The sequence below is a fragment of the Aristolochia californica genome, unplaced genomic scaffold (assembly GCF_029961685.1).
Source record: "Aristolochia californica isolate CCGP_79_NKW_82.1479 unplaced genomic scaffold, dmAriCali1.0.hap1 SCAF_10, whole genome shotgun sequence".
NCBI lineage: Eukaryota > Viridiplantae > Streptophyta > Magnoliopsida > Piperales > Aristolochiaceae > Aristolochia > Aristolochia californica.
Genome location: NW_027181771.1, coordinates 17,856 through 39,928, shown reverse-complemented (window position 1 = coordinate 39,928; position 22,073 = coordinate 17,856). Strand labels below are relative to the sequence as shown.

General features: G+C 40.4%; 1 protein-coding gene across 3 annotated transcripts in view; it reads right to left on the bottom strand.

The window, feature by feature from the left end:
- LOC137943228 (two-component response regulator-like PRR1) overlaps positions 1-19,519 on the bottom strand; it is a 66,566-nt gene extending 47,047 nt beyond the window's left edge. For all 3 annotated transcript variants that reach the window (XM_068788918.1, XM_068788919.1, XM_068788920.1), the window contains exons 1-2: positions 19,079-19,519; positions 9,397-9,701 (exon numbers count right to left, since the gene is read on the bottom strand). In XM_068788918.1, the coding sequence (XP_068645019.1) occupies positions 9,397-9,613 (217 nt within the window). In that variant the 5' untranslated portion in view covers positions 9,614-9,701; positions 19,079-19,519. The remainder of the gene's footprint in view (positions 1-9,396; positions 9,702-19,078) is intronic.
- Positions 19,520-22,073: the final 2,554 nt, after the last annotated feature.

Genomic DNA, 22,073 nt, shown 5'->3' with positions numbered 1-22,073 from the left:
AGCCCTACTGCTCAAATGGATCTGAAATTTCAATGTCAAACACAACAACTTATGGAGAGATATGGTCAGGTTCTATCTTCAATCTTCCGGGCATTGGTGGAGAGAAGGTGGAGCCACCCGTCACTTATCCCCGATATGGAAATCAGTATACAAGTTGATCCTCGCCTTCTGAGCTGCGACCTCCTTCTCCACTGGAAATGGGAGGACTCTCCTCTTCTGGTCAGATGAGTGGTGAGGTCCCCCGCTGCCTCTTGGAGGACTTCTCAGGGCTTTCTAGGGTAGCTAGAGACCTTACCTACTCGGTAGCAGATTCTTGGAGAAATCAGTCTTGGAGTCTTCCTTTCCGCCAGGGGCTGAACGATGAGGAAGCCACAGATTTTTGCTCTCTCCTCTCCAGTCTTAGTAGCATCACTATCCGAGAGCATGCGACTGATAAACTAATATGGAAGCCTAGCATTAATGGTCTATTTGTTGTTGGCTCAGCCTATTCTCACATTAGAGAAGATGATCCCAGTCTGCCTGAGCATAAGGCAAATCTGGTATGAAAACTCTCAGCGCCTAGCAAGATCAAGTTTTTTATGTGAATTGCCATCAGAAAGCAAATCCTCACTTCTGACAACCTCTACAAGAGAGGCTTCACCGCATTAGTCCTCTCTCTGGTGTGTGTGAGGAGTCCATTCAGCACGTTCTTCTTCACTGCGGGTTCTCCTGGCAAGTTTGGATGGTGATTTTTCAGAAGATTGGCATTCAAGCGGGGCTTCATCAAGACCTCTTCGGCACTTGTCAGATGGTGATGGGGACTCGACTGCCTAGATTGGGCAAGTTACTCCTCTCGGCATGTGCCTTGTTCATATCCCATGGTGCCTAAGGCTAGAGCGCAACAACCGGAGATTCAACTCCAAATCCAGTACCCAGATAACACGGCTTCTTATGCAGTGGGCTTGATCTCTAGTTGTTGCATACTAGAAAGGAATTTGTTACTCTGTTAAGTATTCCCCTTCGTTGAAATTGGAGTCTACTAGCTCATATGGCAGGTTCTCACAAGATGTCGGTCATGGCTGTTTGGGAACCTCCCCCTAGCAACTACATCAAGCTCAACTTCGATGTTTGATGGCAATGCATTAGGCTGTCCCGGGCCGGCGGGGGCGAGAGGTGTCTTTAGAGATAACTGTGGGGAATTTATTCTCTCTTATGCGGGGCTATCATCCACCCCCCGGAGCCAATGGCCTATCATTGATTGTATTGCTGACATTGTGTCCACAATTTTTTGTACTTGGAATCATATTTCTAGATCAGCCAATTCATTGCTGATAAATTCGCTAAATTTGGAACCTCCCAGCAATCTCTCATTGTTGGGGAATGCTTCCCTCCCTTGTAATCTTGCTCTTTTGAGCTTTTGATTTAATAAAATCCAGCATCTTGCCCTTCAAGATGAACTTCAATTGCAGTGCCTTTGGCTGCCTAGGTCTTGTTGGATTTGGAGGGATCATCCATGATGAAGATAGTTGTCTCCTCTACTCCTTTGCCAGCCCTTTAGGAATTTTTTATTTAACTACTATATAGCTTGCTGGGCTGCTTCAGGGCCTCAGGATTTTTTGTGACCGTCTTGATTGGCGCCTCATCATCGAAGGCTTCAATGTGGTCATTGACTTTGTGCACAAAGAAAATCCCCTCCTAGCGGCACTAGGACACTTATTTGAAATTTGCAATATAACTGCTAATTTAAATTGTATTTGGGCTCACACACCCAAATTTGATATATAAATTTTTGTCCTTGAATCTTTTATGACTGCTTGATTTGCTTCGTTTTGTAGCATGACTTTTGCCGACTCCAATGAGAATATCTCCTTACAGATAGATCTGATTGACATGAAAGTTGCTCCTTCTAAAACTAGACTTTGAATATTTTTATTTTTATTTTTTAGATTTATTGAGCAACAACAAAACATACAAAGCTGCCTAGAGGGGGCCTCCCTTTTTTTTTTTTTTTTTTTTTGAATGAAGATGTATAAGCTATTAAAAGAGTAAAGAGTACAATACCTAGCTAAAAAGGGCCTTCCTCCACAGCAAGGTGTTGTGTTGGAGTGAAACACCTAATTTAGTCTGAGTGTTAGCTAAATGATTAGCTGACCTAGGAATGTGTTTCCAATTACAGTTTAGAAGAAAAATTAAATTACATATATTAAAAAACATATCCCAATGTCGCCATGGAGGAGGAGTTGACTTCACACACCACTTGATAACAATATTAGAATCGCCTTCTATGTAGAGAGGTCCCACCTGATAGCGTTTGAAAATCTGCAGCCCATTAAACAAACCAGAGAGCTCGGTAGTGGTTGAGTCTGAGATTCCAATTGGCCCAATGAAGGTGAAAAGAAAACTACTGCTACCACCATGGATAACTCCACCAAAACCAGCAGGGCTAGGGTATCCAAAAGCGCTACAATCAAAATTCAATTTGTAGTGGCCCATCTGAGGGGGAGACCAAATTTCTATAGTGAGGGGATGAGAAGGATACAACATGCCAGCTATCAGCCGCCAGTTCCCATGAAGGTTGGAGGCGTTTAAATTTTGGAATTCATTACGTAGAAGAATCCACCTGGAAACTTGGCCAACAATATTTTCTATCAGTATATCACTAGGGATAGATTTTAAATTGAATTTCCGGTTGTTTCTTTCCTTCCATAACGCCCAAATGATATGACCAACGCAGCAAGAGATAAGTAATTTCCCAAGCTTTGGGAGGCTAGCATTAGTAACAAAGAGGATTGCATGGGCTGTTCAACGGACTGAAACTTTTCAAGCAAAAAAAGGAGGGTGCTCTCTTGGTTGAAGGGGATTCTCAAGTCATTATTAACTGGTGCTCGAAGCCATCAAAACCTCCTTGGCGTCATTGGGAGCTTTTTGATGAAATTTGTAAGTTAATTTCTGTTTTACAATGCATTTGGAAACATGTTCCAAGATCTGCTAATCACTTAGCCAATACCCAAGCCAAAAAAGGCGTTACCCTCCAACATCTTGTTGTGGAGGAAATGTCTTTTTAGCTTCAAGGTATGTAATTTTTTTCTTCAGCACCTCTTCTAAAAAAAAAAAAAGAGGATTGTGGGTGTAAGATTTTGAGAAGGGCAGTACTGGAAACCGATTTGGTTGAAGAGGCTAGTCCAAACAGTGTGGGCAAAATTGCAAAGTAAGAGGACATGGGTGGCTATTTCGAGAGAAGTTTGGCAGAAAGGGCATAAGGGGTCTTGGATAGGGATTCCTCATCGGATTAAAGAATCGGACGTGCAGATTTTGTTTCGACAAGCGCTCCATATAAAAAAAATTGCACGAAGAGGGGCAAGCAAGGTCCATGCGATGGCTACAGGATGATTGGTTTGTGAGGGGTTGGGGCAGCTCAGGAAATTATAAGCAAAGGAAGTGGAAAAAGTACCTTGGGTGCAAGGTGTCCATATGAGTGTATCGGACACATTCTGGGGGTTTACAAAGGATAGACAAGTGATGAGGTTGGATGCCACTAAAGCCTCTGAGTCCGAAAGCGCTCTCCGGAGATTTAAGTTTCATCCTCCATAATCGGTCTACTGGTCTGAGATAGTGGCTTCCATATTTCTGGCCAAGTTTGAAATCAAAGTATGGCTGATATTAATACTGCACGGTCCTATCCACTAGTCTGACCATAATTTTGTCATCCAGAATTTCCAGTGGGTCCCAAAACCCTTTTTGTCAAAAAGCTGGTCAATTAGTTTCCAATTGACACGGTTGAAGGCTTTTTCAAAGTCAAGTTTCAAGATAAACTTGGGCCGCTTGGATTTTTTGAAGGAGTCTAGGAATTCATGGGCCGCCATTGCTGAGTCAAGAATATTTCAACCGCGAATAAAAGCACTTTGACAAGTGTAATAAAAGCACTTTGACAAGGGTTAATGATTTACGGAAGGAGGGATCTGAGGCGTTTGGCAAGAATTCGACCCATGATTTTGTAAAAGCTAGTGGTGAGGCGGATAGGTCTAATATCTTGGGAAGGGGCTGAGTTGGTTTTTTTTGGGATTAAAGCAATGAAAGAGGCACCAACAGCTTTGTGAATGATACCAACTTGGTGGAAATTTTGAACAAAGGCATACACACATCATTTTTAACTATTCCCCATAATTTGTTATAAAACTCACCATTGAAACCATCTAGACCAGGGGCTTTGTCCTTAGGAAGGCCAAGAGAGGCCATATCAATTTCTTCAGGACTGAAAGGGCGTTCTAGTTCATCCGCATCAGAAGAGGAGAAACGCTTATATTCAAGTTAGAATAGCGTAGGACGATTGAAGGATTCCTCTAAATAAAGATCTGAAAAGAACTTGGCAAGAATGTTAGATATAGAGGGACTATCCGTGATCACCTAGTCTCCATGACAAAGAGATGTGATACGGTTAGCCCTCCTTTTGGCCGAGGCAATATCATGGAAAAATTTTGTATTTCCATCCCCCTCAACCAGCCAGCGGAATCTAGCTCGTTGTTTCCAGTGTATAGTACCATTTCGAAGAAGATTTGAAAACTCAAGATTTAAATAATTTCTAAGAAGTAAATCAAGAGAAGAAAGGGACTTTTGCTCTTCGAGGACATCAAACTCAGATATGCGGCAGCGGACTGAATCTTTCCAAGAGGTAGCAGCAGCGCTGTGGTTGAGAGACCACGTACGGATCTTTGCCTTCAGGGCTTTGAATTTAAAGGGGAGCGACCAACCCAGGTTAGGGTGATGAGCAAGTTCTTGCCACCAGACAGCAAGATCGGAATTGAAGAATTCATCAAGGATCCAGGAGTTCTCAAATCAAAACGGAGATCAACCCCAAGCTAGGGGGTGTGTATTGATTTGAATTAGCCAATGATCGAAGCCAATTTTATTGAGGACTTGGCCCGACATGTTGGGAAAAAGATGGAACCACTCATTATTTGCAAGGAATCTATCAAGTTTGGAGAGGACAGGGGGGTTCTGGCCATTTGACCAAGTGCTTTTTTCTAGAGAGAGGGATTTCAAAGAGTTCAAGGCTACCAATGAGATCCGAGAAGGCTCACATTGTGGAAGACGTTCTAATGGCGGGAGAGCTTTTTTTCATAACAACAAACAATGGCATTGAAATCCCCAGCAAGGAGCCAGGGCAGGTCCCAAAGTTGGACGAAGAGGAGAATTTCTTCCCAAAAAGAGGCACAATCATTGTGGCAAGTTGGGCCATAAATGCCAGCTAAGGCCCAAAATGTCCCCAAGGATTGGTCCAGAAATCGGATACCGATAGAGAATTGGCCTTGCTGAGTGAGAGTGGCTCAATTGAGTTGGGTTCCAGATGACAAGGATGCCACCAGAATGCCCAATCGCATCAACCTTCACCCATTTAGGTTCCGAATCGTACCACAGATCACGAGCAACTGAAATATCAAAAGATTGTAACTTAGTTTTGACCAATATTACAATATTTGGCTTGCATTAAAAAAGGGCTACCTTGATAATCATGCGCTTAGAGTGCGAGCCGATTCCTCTGGCGTTCCATGGATGTGAGATCCTCCTCTGGGCATTGGAGAGACTCGTGGTAATATTTTCAGAATTCCCAAGCTTAACTTTGTCGTTTCCTCGAACTCTTGCGACGGGTACTCCTGCTCTTGATCTTTGAGGAACTGGATGAAGTCATCTTGAGCCTCAGTCTGGGAGATCTGAGAGAATCTTGCCAGATAATCAAGTCTTGAAGGGAGGGGATTGGGTGCAGGGTTTTCAGGAGTGCTTGGTTTTGGCGCGCTATTTTCTTTGGCCTTGCTCTTCTTCTACCTTCTGGAATAAGTGAAAGCAAAAGGGGTGACGGGAGACCTTTTTTTCGGAATTCTTCTAGAGTACGTGAGAGCAAAAGGGGAGATGGGAGATTTGTTGGCGGAACTTGAGGCTTCCATTGGATTATTAGACTTGGGCTTAACAGTCACCAGAGGGGTTGGACAAAGAATGTGGGGGTAGTGGATATTTAAACAAACTAGCAATCGTTTATTTGGCTGGGTGAAGTGACTATGCCATTCAATAAGATTTGGATAGTCCTGGGGGTTTGAGTCCCACCGATCTTCTACATCATAGAAGGATCCTAAGTCTGACCTATTGTCAGCTGGGGAATCATTATTCTGGGTGGATGACAAAAGGGTCGGGGATTGCCAAATGGAGGTACTAAAAGGACCATTTGGGGAGTTGGGGTTTTGGTGGCTCGATGTGGCAGAGGAAGCAAAGAAGTTTCGAGTGTTTGTGAGATGATATGTAGACAGAGTCAAGTTCGGGGCAATTGGAACAATCTCCCGTCCTTCAATAAGACAAGAGACAGAAGGATCAGGTAGGTTTAGATCACAGAAAATGGGTGGGTATTTCAAAAAAAAATTCTGACTGGATGGCAACGGGGCAAGGGAGGTTTGGGTTTCCGGAAAGGGGGCAGTACTTGAGTGGGGTAAGGTTGCATTGGGAAGGGGGAAGGGGTCTTTTCAGAGCTCGGAGAAGGGCCATTGATCGGGGGGAAGATATTCCTCGGAATCAGGGCAAGTGGTGGAAGAGTCGAGGAGGTGGGGAGGGTGGCGCTCGAGATGGATATCTGAGTAGGTTAAAGGGCTGCTAGAGTAAGGAGCAGAGAGGGTATGGATGGGACAAGTGTCAGGGGCGGGGCTCTAGGAGGAGGGATTGGTGATTTGATTTGGAGGGAAGCTCCCTGCTTAGCAAGCGAGTCAGCAAAGGAGTTAGCTGACCAGGGAACATGATTCCAATAGCAGTGGATCTGGGATACAATTTCAGAAATCCGGCGAAAAACAAACCAATGTCTCCAAGGCAGGTCAATGAAGGAAGAACACTAGCTGATTACCACCTGGGAGTCCCCTCAATGATTAAAGGGCCTCTCAGACGATCACAGAAGATGATGAGGCCTTGAGGAGGGCAAAGAGCTCGACAGAGGTAGAATCAAAAATCCCCATCGGACCAGCATACGATAAGAGAGTGGTACCATCCGCTTCCGTGAAAACTCCCCAAAGCCAGCAATGCCCGGATTCCCACGGGCGCTACTAATATTTCTGCATGAAGTATACTTCTTTAGAGATCAATAATCAAATAGATTTTGGACACTACAATTTGGCCGAATTGAGTTCTCTTTCTTCTTAGACGAAGGAAAATGATGGTTCAAGCATGACCATTGATTCTTCCGTTATTGATCTCTCTTGAAAACTCATGTTGAAAAACGGTTTGATAGGTTATAAATTAGACTTACATATCTTTCTTTTTACATATGATTCTCTATATAAAGTATCCTTATTGATCTCTCAAACCGTCTTGCGACTTAAGCTTTGCTGCTTAAGATGTCAATTTCTTTTTGTAGAAAACTTTGATTCCCAAAATTCTTTTTGCATTGGAAAATAGACTCAAAGAACTTTCCGTCAACATATATTTAGTAATATGAAATTTTTGGTATGATGGTGCGAACTCCTAAGAAAAAACAGGTGCTGGAAAAGGAACTCAAAGAAAAGAATGTTTCTTCTTTTTCTTCATCTTTTTCTTCTTCTCCATCTTAGGACTGTTGTTGCTCTGATACCATGTGAATTTTCATGAACACAGGAGATAGAACGTAAGAGGAGAGAGTTGGAACATTGGAGAAGATAGATTGATGTTGGACGAGGCACGAATTTTAATTAACGTATGTGCATGTCAATTAATTGCTGGAATTAGAAAGAGAAAAGAATAAAATGAAGAGAAAGAAAGAAGAATTGGGAAGAAGAAGAAGAAGAAAGGAGAGGGAGAGAGGGAGAGAGGGAGAGACCAAACACAAGGATTATATTAATTCATCTTCAAAAATACTTTCAAGATCCTGTTATAGCCTATAAATAACTAAAAATTGAAATTTAAAATTCTAAATAGATAAGATCACTATCTGATCAAATCCAATAACATTAGGAAAGATAAACTGAAATAAAATTGAAATTTAAAATTCAAAATAGATAAGATCACTATCTGATCAAATCCAGTAAATTCAGTAAAGACAAACTAAAAATAAAATATAATAAAATAAATCATAAAAATAAGTTCAACCATAATTGGTGGGTCCACTGGGGCATGATGGGCATACTGGTGTCCACACCATACATGGTTGGAACATAATTTATGTTGAATTGTAGAAAGAAGATCACTTAGGGTTCCCTCTTCCCTACTATTTATAACATAAAACAATGATAAAAGACATTAATGCCCCTACTCCCCATATACCCAAGAAAATAAGATTCTATAAGAAAATACTTTCCAAGAGATCTAAGTAAACACAAATTGCATCTTCTAACAAGAAGATACTAAAGGTGGCTATTATAAGCCTATTCCATTAGTTTTACACTTAGAAGCCAAAACCAGATTACCTAATGACAATTTTCCATGTTAAGGACAAAAGAATAGCAGTGCCTTTCAAGTAGCAACTACTTTAGATTCAAGGGATAATTGGGATGAAAGACTATATTTCACCAACAAAGTAGAAAACTACAATCAAGACTATAGCAAAATATGAAGAATAGCATTTGTGGCCAGAGCATTGATTTCAGCTCGCCTTACATGCATTTCCAACCTCCAATGGGTCAGCTCAAGTTCAGTCTTGATTGGAGCCCCAAGGGCAAGTGATATCCCATGTGGTCCTGTTTTAACTTTTTTTTCTCTTACTTTCAAAAAAAAAAAAACTTTCTTTTCTCCTACAGTGGCCCTCTAGGAATAGCTGATTCCATATATAGAGGCTGATATTCATTCTTTTTTATTTGAGAAATATACTCATTCTCTCTTAATGAGTCTTTGCATCTATTCCACCAGATTTCATTCTCCTTTTCTTGTGCAAAGGAATTCTAGTGTGGCCATCAGGTAGTGTCCCAAATAGCACTGAGCCCTAGGCAATCCTTCCCATTCTTTAAGGGAAATTGAGGAACTGACAAAGCAAATCATTATCAGTCACTAGAATATACAACCTGCGCGAAGCAATTCATCACATGGACACTCTTGTTAAGGAAAGAATAAGTTTACATTATTTTGTTCTGAATTACTTTTTTTTAAAGTCTGAATTATTTTTTCTTGAAAAGTCTAACTTTTTAAATAAAAGGAGAATTGATTCATTAATAGTAAAGAAAATACAAAAAAGAGAATGGAGGTGCACAGGGGGCAGTCACTCTTTGTTTTCTCATCCCACAATTAAAATCTCAGCTTTCAAAAGATAAAATAAGACTTTATCACCATAACAAAGGGGTAATTCCCTATTTTCTGCCAGGGACAACTGGTTTTGTTGCTCTCCTTCATGATACTTTTGCTTTCAAATTTATTTATCAGATAGCCTAATTAAATAAATAAAACAAAGGAGTCATGAGATGAAATACTAATAAGGTGACTCACCTTGGTAGGAGCATTTGCAAAGGAGTTGAAAAATTTCTTGCGAGTTCTTCGCATCATTATCGCACAAAAGAATTCGCACTTTGCTTCGATCAAGAAAGTCCTTACTGGTATCTCTCCCTAATGGATTGTTGCCTCCATTACACGCCATAATTGCTTGGTCAAATCCAAAGACTTCTTTCAACACATAATATAAAGACTGCATAAGAAATGATGACATGGAAGGAAGATGGGGATGCCAAACAAAGATTCTCCATAACCCAAAGCTCAATCACCACAGCAGCAATGTTTAAGAGCAAGTATTTAACCTGCATAAATTAGACCATGCAAACACCAGATTTAGCAACAGTGCGTTTTACTGTTGCCATTGTGAATAGATAAAAGTGTCAACCTTCACATTAGTTCCTGGATCACTTCCTGCCAATTCTAGCAGATTATGACAAAAAAATCTCCAGTTTCCTCGACAAGGAAAACATGAACTTTAAACATACAAGAAGTGTGAACATTGAAGCAATTATGGAAGAGCATACAACTAACTTATCTATCAAAGAGTACAATGAAACATTTATACATACACTAAACAGAAATGAACAAGTATTGAAGCAAGAAAGAACCACCAGATTTAATTTGCCATTGCTCCTTATTCCTTATTTTAGTGGGGTCGAAGGTCACTTTTAAGATTCAAACATTAGTTTTTAGAATTGAACTGAACCAAGCTACATTGACAGCCACTGCAATAGGAGTCGCAATAACTCACATTGACATGAAATTTACCATAGCCTACCACAATAGAGTATTAACTTCCAAATAGATAAGCAAGATAACTAATGAGATATAAGGACAAACTTGACAAGTACTGAAGATCACAAAGAAATCAATTCTGGTCAAATGTATCAAAGAAACAACACATTCAGCAGTAAAAGAGCCATGCAAATTTTTTAAATGACAATCCCAATATTTGCAAAGATGAGATTCCAGTTGTACAGCAGATACGCATTCCAAAAAAAGGATAGTCTCAAAATTTGCAAATGAGCCAAAAAAGAAGAAAGAAGAGAAAATTCACCAAAAAAGGAAATAATGCAAATAAAAAAGTGATACAGTAGGGTAAGTACAAGAGAAATTATGAGTGAGAAAGCAGGATAAGTAAAGTAATGTTGGACCTACCTTCCATAAAGCAAGAAACAAGAAAGGCTTCAACCCAGCAAGGCAGGGTGGAGCTTAAAAAAGAACCCCTTAGGGAGACAAGGGGGAACAAAGCTTTGCAAACACCTCCCCAAATGTTTATAGCCGCGTGGCCGTGTGGATTGGTCTGCATGCGCAAGTGGATGGGTGCGTATATTTTTTTTTTTTTTTGAGAAATGATGATTTCATTAAGATTTCATGAACTTGAAATAAAGTTAAGATTTCAATTCATCTTAAATGAATTGATTCAACTTTAACTCATCCTTGGGCGTAACTATAGACGAGTTCAAGTGCAATGGAAAAAAGATTCCAGTGTTAGTGCCCCAAAATGAAAAATATAATATAAACAAGAGAATGAGTAACTTTTTATAATATACTTAAATAGAATATATGCCTAAACAGATAACCAAAATAAACATGGTTACTACACTTATAAGAGATTTAATGTGTAGTATTAAAATATATTAATAAAGTAATTAATGAAAGACTATATTATATTACTTAATGATTACAATTTACTATAAATTAATATAATAATTAAGTGTGACTAGAATAAATTATAAATAAAATAAAAAAAGTAAAAAATAACATAAGCGAATATAATAAATAAATAAATTATTTTTTAATAACATAAGATATATTTTAACATTAAAAATCATTAATTTAATACAGTAATAAAAAATTATATAATAAATAAATATATTATTTTATCAATAACATAATATATATTTTTATGTATTATTAATTAATAATATATTGCCACAAAATTTAAAACCATTGGTTTAATTAATTATAGTAATGGGATAATTAAACCAAAAAATTTATCAAATGTTTACTTTAACAATATTTTAATTATGACTATTAAATCACTAATTTAATACGGTAATTACAAAATGAATATAATGAATAAATAAAAATAATTATTTTATAAATAAAAAAATATGGATAATTTTAAAAAATAAATATAAGGAGAAGATAGTGGGAAAAAAATTCGGGGGAGGAAGGCCAAGAAGGGAGAAAAGCCGAGAGGGAGAAGAGAGCGGGAGAAAAAAATTTCGGGACAGGAAGGCTAAGAGAGAGGGAGAACAAAGCGAAATGAGGAAAAAAATTTCATCGGGGGGAGGGAGAGACGCGTCCCGCACAATCGCTTTTATGTGAATGATTTGCAAAATAGGTATGAAACATGATTCCCCGATTTTTGCTTGAGAAGATTACTTGGCGTGATTCAAATGAAGAGGCGCTCATTCACCACTAATGGCCTAATTGAATGAACGAAGTAATGTGCAGGTAATTTCAAAGAAAACGTCCCAGTGGCACCACGAGGAGGGGGGAATCATTAGCGCACCATCCAATCACCACCTTGAAATCTCTTTCAATGTGAAGAGGGCCCCTACAATGGTCGCAAAAGATGCGGAGCCCGTTAAGGAGGCCATGAAGCTCAACAGTCGTCGAATCCAAAATACCCAAAGGGCCCGCAAAGGAAATCAATTGATTACCAGAGGGGTCATTAATAACTCCACCAAAGCCGGCAATCACAGGATTACCGAATCAAGAATCATCAAAATTAAGCTTGAGGAACCCGGGCCGAGCAGGAACCATTCCATAACAATGGTGTGTGTGTGTGTGTGTGAGTGGGGGGGGGGGGGGGGGGGGGGGGGGGGCGCCTTGATCGAGCATGTAACTAAGCCAGGCAGTGCCAATTATCCCAAATAGTGGAACCCAAAGAAGTGGAGAAGGCCTTCTTGGTGAGCAGGCAAGAGTAAATGTGCCCTGAAATATTGTCGACAACTCTCTCTAGGGATTCAAACATGGCATTGAAACATCTGTGATTTTGCTCCTTCCAAAGACCCCAAGGAATGAAAGCAACACAAGTAGAAAAAATCAACTTCCCCATTCCAAGAAGAGCAAAACCAAGAAGCATCCTACTTCCAGGAATCAGATTCGCAGGCAAACAGAATTGTAAATCAACCTTGCGAAGAATAGAGGTCCACACCAGCCATAAGAAGGGGCACTGCTGATCGATTCCTCCACCAAGTTGCATAACAAGCAAAGGAGATCAATCAAGGGGTGGCCACTCCATCAAAGAATATCCACCATAAGGATCTTATTGAGGCAGGCACTCCACATGAAGAATTTGATCTTGGGAGGGGCGTAAAGGCGCCAAGTGAAGGTAACATCATGCTCAACCTTGTGGGAGTGCCACCCTCTGATGAAGCAGTAAGTAGAGGACACAGAGAAAACATCGCTCTTATCGGGCCATCAAATTAACTTGTCTTGCGCATGAGAACGTAACTGAGGGTACGTATATACACAGATGATTTAATTATTCACAAATTGTTGAGAATGATTGCACATCAGTATTATAGACAATCATTATCTTGTATAAGAATCAGTGTTGGGCCTGTCAACTTTATGCTTGAGTTTTCGAGTAGGAAGTTTTTCATGGTATCAGTGTAAATTCAACCCTAGGTCTATCACTTTGTTCACCAAATTTTAGGTCAAGTTGTCCATATAGGTCTAGGCATGAAGGGGAGTGACAAAGGGTAAAAAGCTCTATCTGTTCAGGAACAAGGTGTTAAGAGCCCACATTAGAATAGCCCCTTATAAATAGTAGAGACATGAAGGAAACATTAAGCTGAATTTATATGGATGTTCTCAGGGAAATCCTGATCAGGCTCAGAGGGTGTCTTAAGGTGGTATAATGGATCTATTGCCCTCACTAACATTGGGTCCTTCGGACAAAATGGTTCTACTTCAACTGAGTTTAATGTGGATTCATGATTTGTGGCTCTAGTACTAATACTGTTCTACCCCCTTGAGATTGGAAGTGACTCTTAAGGTAGTCATCACTTGGTGCAACAGCTCTTTGTAGGATCTTTGGAGGCACTGAAAGACTTCTTATGAAATTTGTGATTTGTCTAGCAATGTTGTTTCTAAATGGTCTGATGTATATAGATCTGTTAATGGTGTTGCCATTCATCTTGCCAGAGAAGGAATTGATCACCAAACACTCATTGGTTTTTGTTTTTTGAAAGGGTGCGAGATTTTATTAAAGAGAAACAAAGCAAAAGACAGAAATTAAGGGGGGGGGGGGGGGGGGGCTCCCTTTATGATGAGAGATTGGAGATGGACCCATTTTTTGGCAAGTTTATCAACATAAGAGTTTGCTGATCAGGCAAAGAGTGTCTATCCTCTCAAAGCTTTACTACTGCTTAGCCACTAGGGATTGGTTGAGACTATATGTAAATGTTTGTGGCTCGGTTCTAAACCGCGCGGGATCTAACCATTGGCCTATTTAGATTGACTCAAAAATTTATATATGGGGCCCGACTCCTTTCTGGTTAGACAACTTTTGGCTTCTTGACAATCAGTTTGCTGAACAAATTCACTTTAGGTGGGGAGCCATTGGGGGAACAAATTATGATGGTTGGTCTCTCCCTCGTAAATTGAAACAACTAAAGAGCAAACTTAAGTCTTGGTCCTCGGAATGTCGTCTTTCTGCCACTGCCGATAAGTCTTCCCTCCAGTTCCAGATCGCCGGCCTTGACCTAATCGAAGAGCCTCTGAATTCTCCCTTCGTGACGATTTTCAGAATAAACTTCAATCTATTATTCACACTGAGCGGATGCAATGGAAGCAACGGGCCCGATTTAAGTTGTTTGTTGAGGGCGATGCCAATACAAAATTCTTCTATGCCATTGCCTCAGCCTGTTGGAGGACTAACCGGGAGACTTCTCTGTCTATCGACAATGAAGTCATCTCGAATAGGGCCTCCATTACTAATGCTTTCCTTAATTTTTTCACAGATTTGTACAGGGAAGAATGCAGCCACCGCCCTCATCTCACTCATCTTCAATTCTCAGGGATATCCTACGTGTTGGCAACCTTCATTGAGCTACCCTTCTCAAACCTTGAGATTGAGGACGCCATGACAAAGTCCTGGGCTCCGATTGGTGAATTCTACAGATCTTGTTGGACTACCTTGAAGATGGATATTCTCTCTTTGGTCCACAGTTTTTATGACCGGGGTATCACCTTCAGAAACACCGGTGCCTCCCTCATTGCTCCTATCCCGAAAAAAGTAAACATCAAGCATCTGCACAATTTCGGACCGATCAGTCCTGTGTCTTGCCCATACAAGATTATTGTTTGTCCTGGCCCGACACCTCAAGGTTATTCTCCCCACTATCATCCACAGAGGTCAAAGTGTTTTTCTTCATGGTAGAGATATTCTGGATTCGGCCAGGGGCCTCCCGCATTTCCTAAAAAAAGCTTTTGACCGTGTGAGTTGGACTCTCTTCGATGATGTCATGCAGCGTATGGGTTTTGGGGACAGGTGGAGATTTTAGATTTGCAGTTGCACTTCATCAACCTCTTACTCTTTACATCTTAATGGCACTATCTACGGCTACTTCCATGGCTCCCATGGTATTAGGCTGGGACACCCTCTCTCCCTGCCGCTCTTCAATATTATTGCCGAAAAAATGCCTCTATGTTCTACTCAGCCCGTAGCTTTGTGTGGCTTGATGTTGTTTTGGATATGAGTACATTTGACATCCCTCTTCTCCAATTTGCAGATGACACTATTTGCTTTGGCACTGGCACTCACGACCAAATCGGCAATATTAAGGCTCTCTTCTGCCTTTTTGAGATAACCTCTAGGCAAAAGATTAATTGGACCAAGTCTTCAATTATGGGAATTCACATTGACACCCCCCCCCCCCCCCCCCCCCCCCCCTTTATTACAAAGTGTGGTGAATATCTTGGGTTGCTCGATTATCACTCTCCCCTGTACTTATCTTGGGCTCCCCCTCATCGACTGTAGGGCGCAGAAAGAGCTTTGGACCCGGTTATTGAAAGACTTGAGCATTGCTTATCTTCTTGGAAAGGAAGATTCCTCTCAAAAGTTGGCAGACTGACTCTTCTTAACTCTTGTTTGGCAGGTATACCCAACTACTTTCTTTCATTTACTCCTAACCCCCCGCCTCTATATGTTTACAAGGAACTAGCAATGATTTTCATTATCATCTAGTCAGCTGGGATAACGTTTGTATGCCGAAGACTATGGGTGGTCTGGAAATTATATGCACTAAGGATATGGGAGTTGTTCTCCTTCTTAAGTGGTTTTGGAAGCTCAACTCTTAGCTTTCTAGAAGCCGATGGTGACCTCTAAGCTCCGCCTTCTCGGGCCTAAATGGTTTCTTGATGGTAGAAAAAACAACCTCTCTCCCCTCTTGCCTTCACCCTCCCCTCACTCCACCAACTTACTACTTTTCGTAGCTTCTCTGTGGTCGATGCTTAGGCTAATGGCACTTGGGATCTCTGCCTAGGACATGATCTCTCTGATGAGGAGGCCATGGCCATCTGTAGCTTGATCAATGATCTTGGCCATCCCCATCTGACCTCATGTGTCTGATCGGATAATTTGGCTCCATGCCAATAGTGGCCCTTTTTTTCTCTCTTCAACCTACCGCCACCTCATGGGTTGGACCAGATCCCCTAAACCTCATTCGGCTATTTCTGCATGGCGCCTCAGGGCTCCTCCCCGAATAAGATTCTTTCTTTGAAGCACTTGCCATAACAAGATCCTCACTACTGACAATCTTCTTCGCCATGGCAACTCATCATAGGATCCTCTTTGCCCCTTTTGTGGGATTGAGGAGGAATCTATTTGTCAGTTGCTCTTGCACTAGTCCTTTGCCTGGCAAGTTTGGACATTGCTTCTCAGCAGCTTGGGCGTCCAATTCTATATTCCCCAGAACCTGAGTTCTTGGTGCCTCCTCCCCTCTAGGACCCGCTTGCCCAGGTTGGACAAGCTCCTATTATCTACCTGTGTGGCCCACATTCCTTGGTACCTCTGGAAGGAGAGAAATGCTAGGAGATTTGAGAACACATTTCACACAATAGTTGAGGTTTCTTGTACTGTCACGAGCCTCATCTCTACCTGGATGCACTCTAGAAAGGATTTTCAGCACCTCTCTTGTGCCCCCCTCTGAATCAACTGGAAGGTGATTGCTCAGATGTTTCCTCCCTCCCCATCCCCTCGTATGGTGGCTTGGACTCCCCCCCGGTTGGTTGTTTCAAACTCAACTTTGATGGGTGCGCCCTCGATTGTCCCAGTTTGGCGGGCTTTGGTGGAGTGATGTTTGATGCTAATAGTACCGTGGTTATTTCCTACTCGGGCCCTCTTGGCATTGTTGATTCGACTACGGCAGCGCTATCTGGGCTCCTGCACGGATTTCATATATTTCAAGATCATTTCAGCAGGCCACTCATTGTGGAAGGAGATTCTCTTGTCAATGTCTTTTGTGCCTAGCCCAATAGCCGATCAGAATTCGAATCTTCAAATGGAATCACATCTCCTATTTTGTCATGGCTACATTGTATATTTAGACTAGTTACTACATGACATATCATGCCAAGAAAATCGAACCAAAATGTTCCACTCAATCGTTTTCATCTCTCACCCTCAGCCAACTATATGACCTAGAAAAGAAGATGAAGACCAGTACAAACAAAACCAATACAAGCTTTCACTTTCCACTTGAATTAAACTTCCTCGATCACATATCTACGTTGAAGGAAAACAAAATAACAAAATATACGAGAAGAATCAAATATGGCGAAGATTAGGGGTGGCTTCGAACCGAGCCGGCTTGCGAGCGGCTCGATTCCGGCTCGGTTCAATTCGGTATACCCGAATCTCGAGCCCAGTTCGAGATCCGGGATCGGCTCGTTTAAATTAACGAGTCGAGCTCGACCAAATCGAGGTTCGGGACCAGGGAGCTGGACCAAAGCGCAGAGCGGAGCGAGGGGGGAAAATTCTTCCTCCCCTCGTCATTGCTGAGCCCCTTCAACCGTCCTGTGGCTACCTTTGTCGCCGTCAACAGCTGCCTCGTCGGCCGCCTTCTGCTTTTCCGTCGTCGCCGATTTTGTGGCCGCCGCTCGATTTCTTCCCCCTTGTCTGCCTTCGCCTTTGTTTCAGTCGTCACCGACTCCGTCGCAGCTGTTATCCCCGACAATTGCCGACACCGCTAGAAGCTTTTCCCTCGGCATCGTTCTTCGTCCCCGCAAAAAACCTGAACGAGCAGGGGGAGAAATAATCCCCCCGCCCCCAAGCGAAGATAATTTCGCAAGTGCGAGATCATAAAATGAAAAGAAAAAAAAATTCTTAAACTCTCCTTCCTCATGGCTCTTGAAGAAATTGAAAATACATTTTAGTAGAAATAAGTTTCTAAAGACTATTAGTGTCTCATGTTTTTTGTAAACATTTTTCTAATTGAAAATTCTTATTAAAAAAATCATATAATTTTCTAAGTACGATTTTTCTACCAAGATGGGCTAGAAAACCATATAGAAAATTTTTGAATACGTATTTAACAGTTATTGCTGTAATACTTTAAGCACGAGGCAATTTTCATAGCAATTTTGTGTTTGACATTTTATTTGATTAAAAATTTATCGATAAGTATAGTAATATATAAGATTGATTATTAATTTTTATTTATTTCCCTAAAAGAGGCAATAAGAGGTCCTAACTTTCCTAAAAAATATTTAAAATATTTCTTGTAATTTTCTAATAAGTTACTAATAGTAATAGGATTATATTTAAAGGTTTTTTTGGAAATATGTATCATAGGAAAAACATTTCTAGTTTTCCCTAGAATATAAATTTTCAACTAGGGGCAATAAGGAGGCCATAGTAAATTTATGGCCAGATTCAAAAATTACAAAATAAGTTAGACAAGATTTGGAGTAAAAAAGATTAATATTGGTGCATTCTAATCCATTATTGAAATTCAATCATAAACCTCCCCTATCATTATTTTTTTTTAAATGTATGCATAATTTTATATATAATTTATTTGACATATATTTTATATAGAGTATTAAATGTAGGTTAAGCTCGAACTTAGCTAGAGCTCGAGCTTTAACTCGGTTAAAATTATTAGGCTCGAATTCGATTACAATTTTAGGTTCGAGGCTAAGGTCGGTCAAGCTAGAGTTCAAAATATTTAAATCAAACTCGGCTTAAACAAGGTTCGGACTCAGCTGAATTCGATGCCACCCTTATGATCAATTTTAAGTAAAGGTCATTCCCAATTTTATGTAAAATGTATGCATAATTTTATATACAATTGATTTAACATGTATTTTTTGAAAAGTTTTAAATGTATGTTGGAGCATGAACTCGAGACTTGTATTTTTTGAAAAATTTTAAATGAATGTTGATGCTCGAGCTCGGCTCGAACTCGGTTAAAATTATTAGGCTCGACCTCAATAACAATTTTAGGGTCGATCCTAGGCTCGGCTCGAGCTCAAACATAGGCAGGTTCAGGCTCGGCTCGATGCCACCCCTAGCGAAGATCATAGGACTTCAAGAAATAAGAATGTTCTCACGTGTATGAGCAACTTTACTAAAAGTTTAAGCTAGAAATTGGCTTCGAATAAATAAATAAGAAGGAAGAAAAATAGCACACGCAGAAAAGTGAGAAATAGCCACCTGCAATTTTGCATCCCCAAGGAGCGGCTAGATGACTTTACAGCCCAAAGGCATCTGGCTAGTCGGGCTAGATACAAGCTCAAGAATCCCCCTTGACACTCTAACCATGTTTGCCCTCCGGTCAAACTGATCTACCATCTAATTTGAAACAATTTTGGAGACAACTGACGTCCTCTTCCTTCGTTCTAAGCTTCAAAATCGCAAATCAGGAGGTATTGCGAGTATCATAGTATCTAGCCGAAGAGACGTCCATGAAGATCGAGAGTAAGACGAAGATCCAGAGTAAGTCTCCTTTATAATGACGGCAACGCAGCGACCTTGACCTCGTCGACGACGACAAAGCACAGAGCAAAAGATAGAAGAGACCGCAGACTACGGCCTCGTCTCTTTCGAGGTACCACTTTCCACCTGTTCTGTATCAAGATATCTTTCGCGGAAAGTCGGTACCTCAAGCCGGAAAGAAAGATAAAATGGTATCGAACACCTTTTAAATGAAACACAGATGTTATCCCCGCATTAGTTAGTTCATTATATTAAGCAATTAGTCCATAATGAATTCTACTTCATTTGAATTACATCAGGTAATTCAATAAGGAAAAAATCAGGGAAAATTAATTCATACTTATTTTACTATTCATTAACATGAATTTCTCCCTCCCTCTTCCTTCTCCCTCTCTGTCTCCCTCTCTCTTTTCCCCCTCAGCCTCCCTCTCTTCTCACTCTTGACATCCCTCTCGTTTCTCGCTCTCGCCGCTCTTCCCCCCCCCCCTCCCATTTCCTTCGATTTAACTTATTTTAGTTTCGATTTCCTTTGATTTTCGATATTTAGGCGTCGATGTCTTCGATTGGGCTTAGATTTCCCTATTCGGTGGTGGTTTTCTCCAAATTTTAGAAGGTAAGCCAAAACCCTAATTTTGTTTTCAATTAATTTAGTGTTGTATTTGATTTAATTTAAATTTTTGTGCGTAATTTATCTTGATTGTGGCCTAATTGTGGGATTTAGGGTTCAATTTCGTCTTGATAGGGTTTAATTTCGGGATTTGAGTTGGGGTTTGGGACTTTTAGGATTTTTAAGGTCTAGGGTTTAGCCTTTAGGTATGGAATTAGGGTTTATGGTTTTTTTAAAAAAATTAGGGGTTTTAAGGTCTAGGGTTAGGGGTTGGGGCATTTAGGTGTGTTAAGGTCTAGGGTTTAGGGTTTGGGGCTTTTAGGGGTTTTAAGGTGGTTTAGGGTTTATGATTTATTTTAATTTATTAGAGTTTAGGGTGTTTAGTCCAATTCAAACAAGACTAAATCGCCTACATGGGCGTCCATTAACCAACGAAACCCGACCCCCATCACTGACGATGTACGGTTCATAGTGACTACGAAGTCATATGGGGCTATACTCAGGGTGTTCGGTGAATTTGGACTTGATGAGTGTGTTTTTGCATTGTTCTAGTTATCTGCAATGGAATTAGTTCGATTAATTTTGAAATATTTTAGAATATTGTTGAATATGTTTGAAGTGCTATGGATTGTTTTGGCCATGTGGTGAGGAGATTTGGGTGTTATAAATATCCACCACATGGTATTTTGTTTTTTATTGTTTGTGTTTATGTGTATCCCTAGTTACTACGACAATTAATGGTTGTCTGATAAAAAAAATTCCATGAGGACCATCTCGGATTTAGATTATAAATGGTTGGAAGAAGACAACAAACTCCTCGATCATATGACATTTGGACCTTCGAGGATGACAGCAAAATGTTCGATCTCTTGGTTGAGCAAGTCAATATGGAGAACAGGATGCCCAATGGGGTTTGGAAGCATGAGGTGTATTTGGATTGTGTCAATAGGCTCAATGAAGACGCAACTAATAAAAAAAATGTTTAGTAGCTCAAGAATCGAACAAGATCATGGAAGAAAACTTACAAAACAGTAACGAGTTGTCTCAACACTAGTGGGTTCGACTAGGATTCAACCACACACCGAGTTACTGCATGTTATTTTGTATGGCAAGACTACATCAAGGTCAGTAAATTATGATGTACTGTAAAATATTTTGTATTTTTTCCGCATTACTATAACTCTATTCCAAGTCATCTAAATGATGTTTTATTCTTGTAGGATCATAAAGATATTGAAAAGTATAGACAACAAGGTTGCCCCTTTTATGACAAATTAGCTTTGGTAGTGGGAAACTCAATAGCCATGGGAACAGTAAGTCAAACTAATGTAGACATGTGCAATGATGTTCAACATGAGGAAGAAAATTCATGTTTGGACATGCTCGAGGAAGTCAACTTAGGCAGAGATACTCCATCACCATTCTTTATAGAAAATGAGTTGGTACCTGATCAGTCTTGAAGTGTTAACCCGTCAACTTCAAGTCGTCGTAGAAAGAGACCGAAAATGTCTCCTGATGACAGCTTCATGTTCCTAGATACAATGAAAGAAGTTGTCGGGGTAATTGTGTGATGCTATAAAATCGGAAGATGATAAAGTCAACAAAATAGACATGTGCAATGATGTCCAACTTGAGGAAGAAAATTCATGCTTGGACATGCTCGAGGATGTCAACTTAGGCAGAGATACTCCATCACCATTCTTTTATAGAAAATGAGTCGGCACCTGATCAGTCTCGAAGTGCTAACCCGTCAACTTCAAGTCGTCGTAGAAAGAGACCGAAAATGTCTACTGATGACAGGTTCATGTTCCTTGATACAATGAAAGAAGTTGTCGGGGTATTGTGTGATGCTATAAAATCGGAAGATGATAAAGTCAACAAACAAAAATGAATTGAAGCCCTATCGAAAATCCTAGACATTCAGAAACAGTGGAAGTTTTGCGCTCCTGAACAGTTGGATACGAAAGTTAAGAGGAACATGTTTACAAATATGACAGTGGAAGAGCGACTCCAGTAGCTTAAATATTGTTCTGGTGAAATGTAGTAATAAGTTTTAAGTACACTATCTACTTTGGGACGATTGTTTTGAATTTTAATTATGTTTTT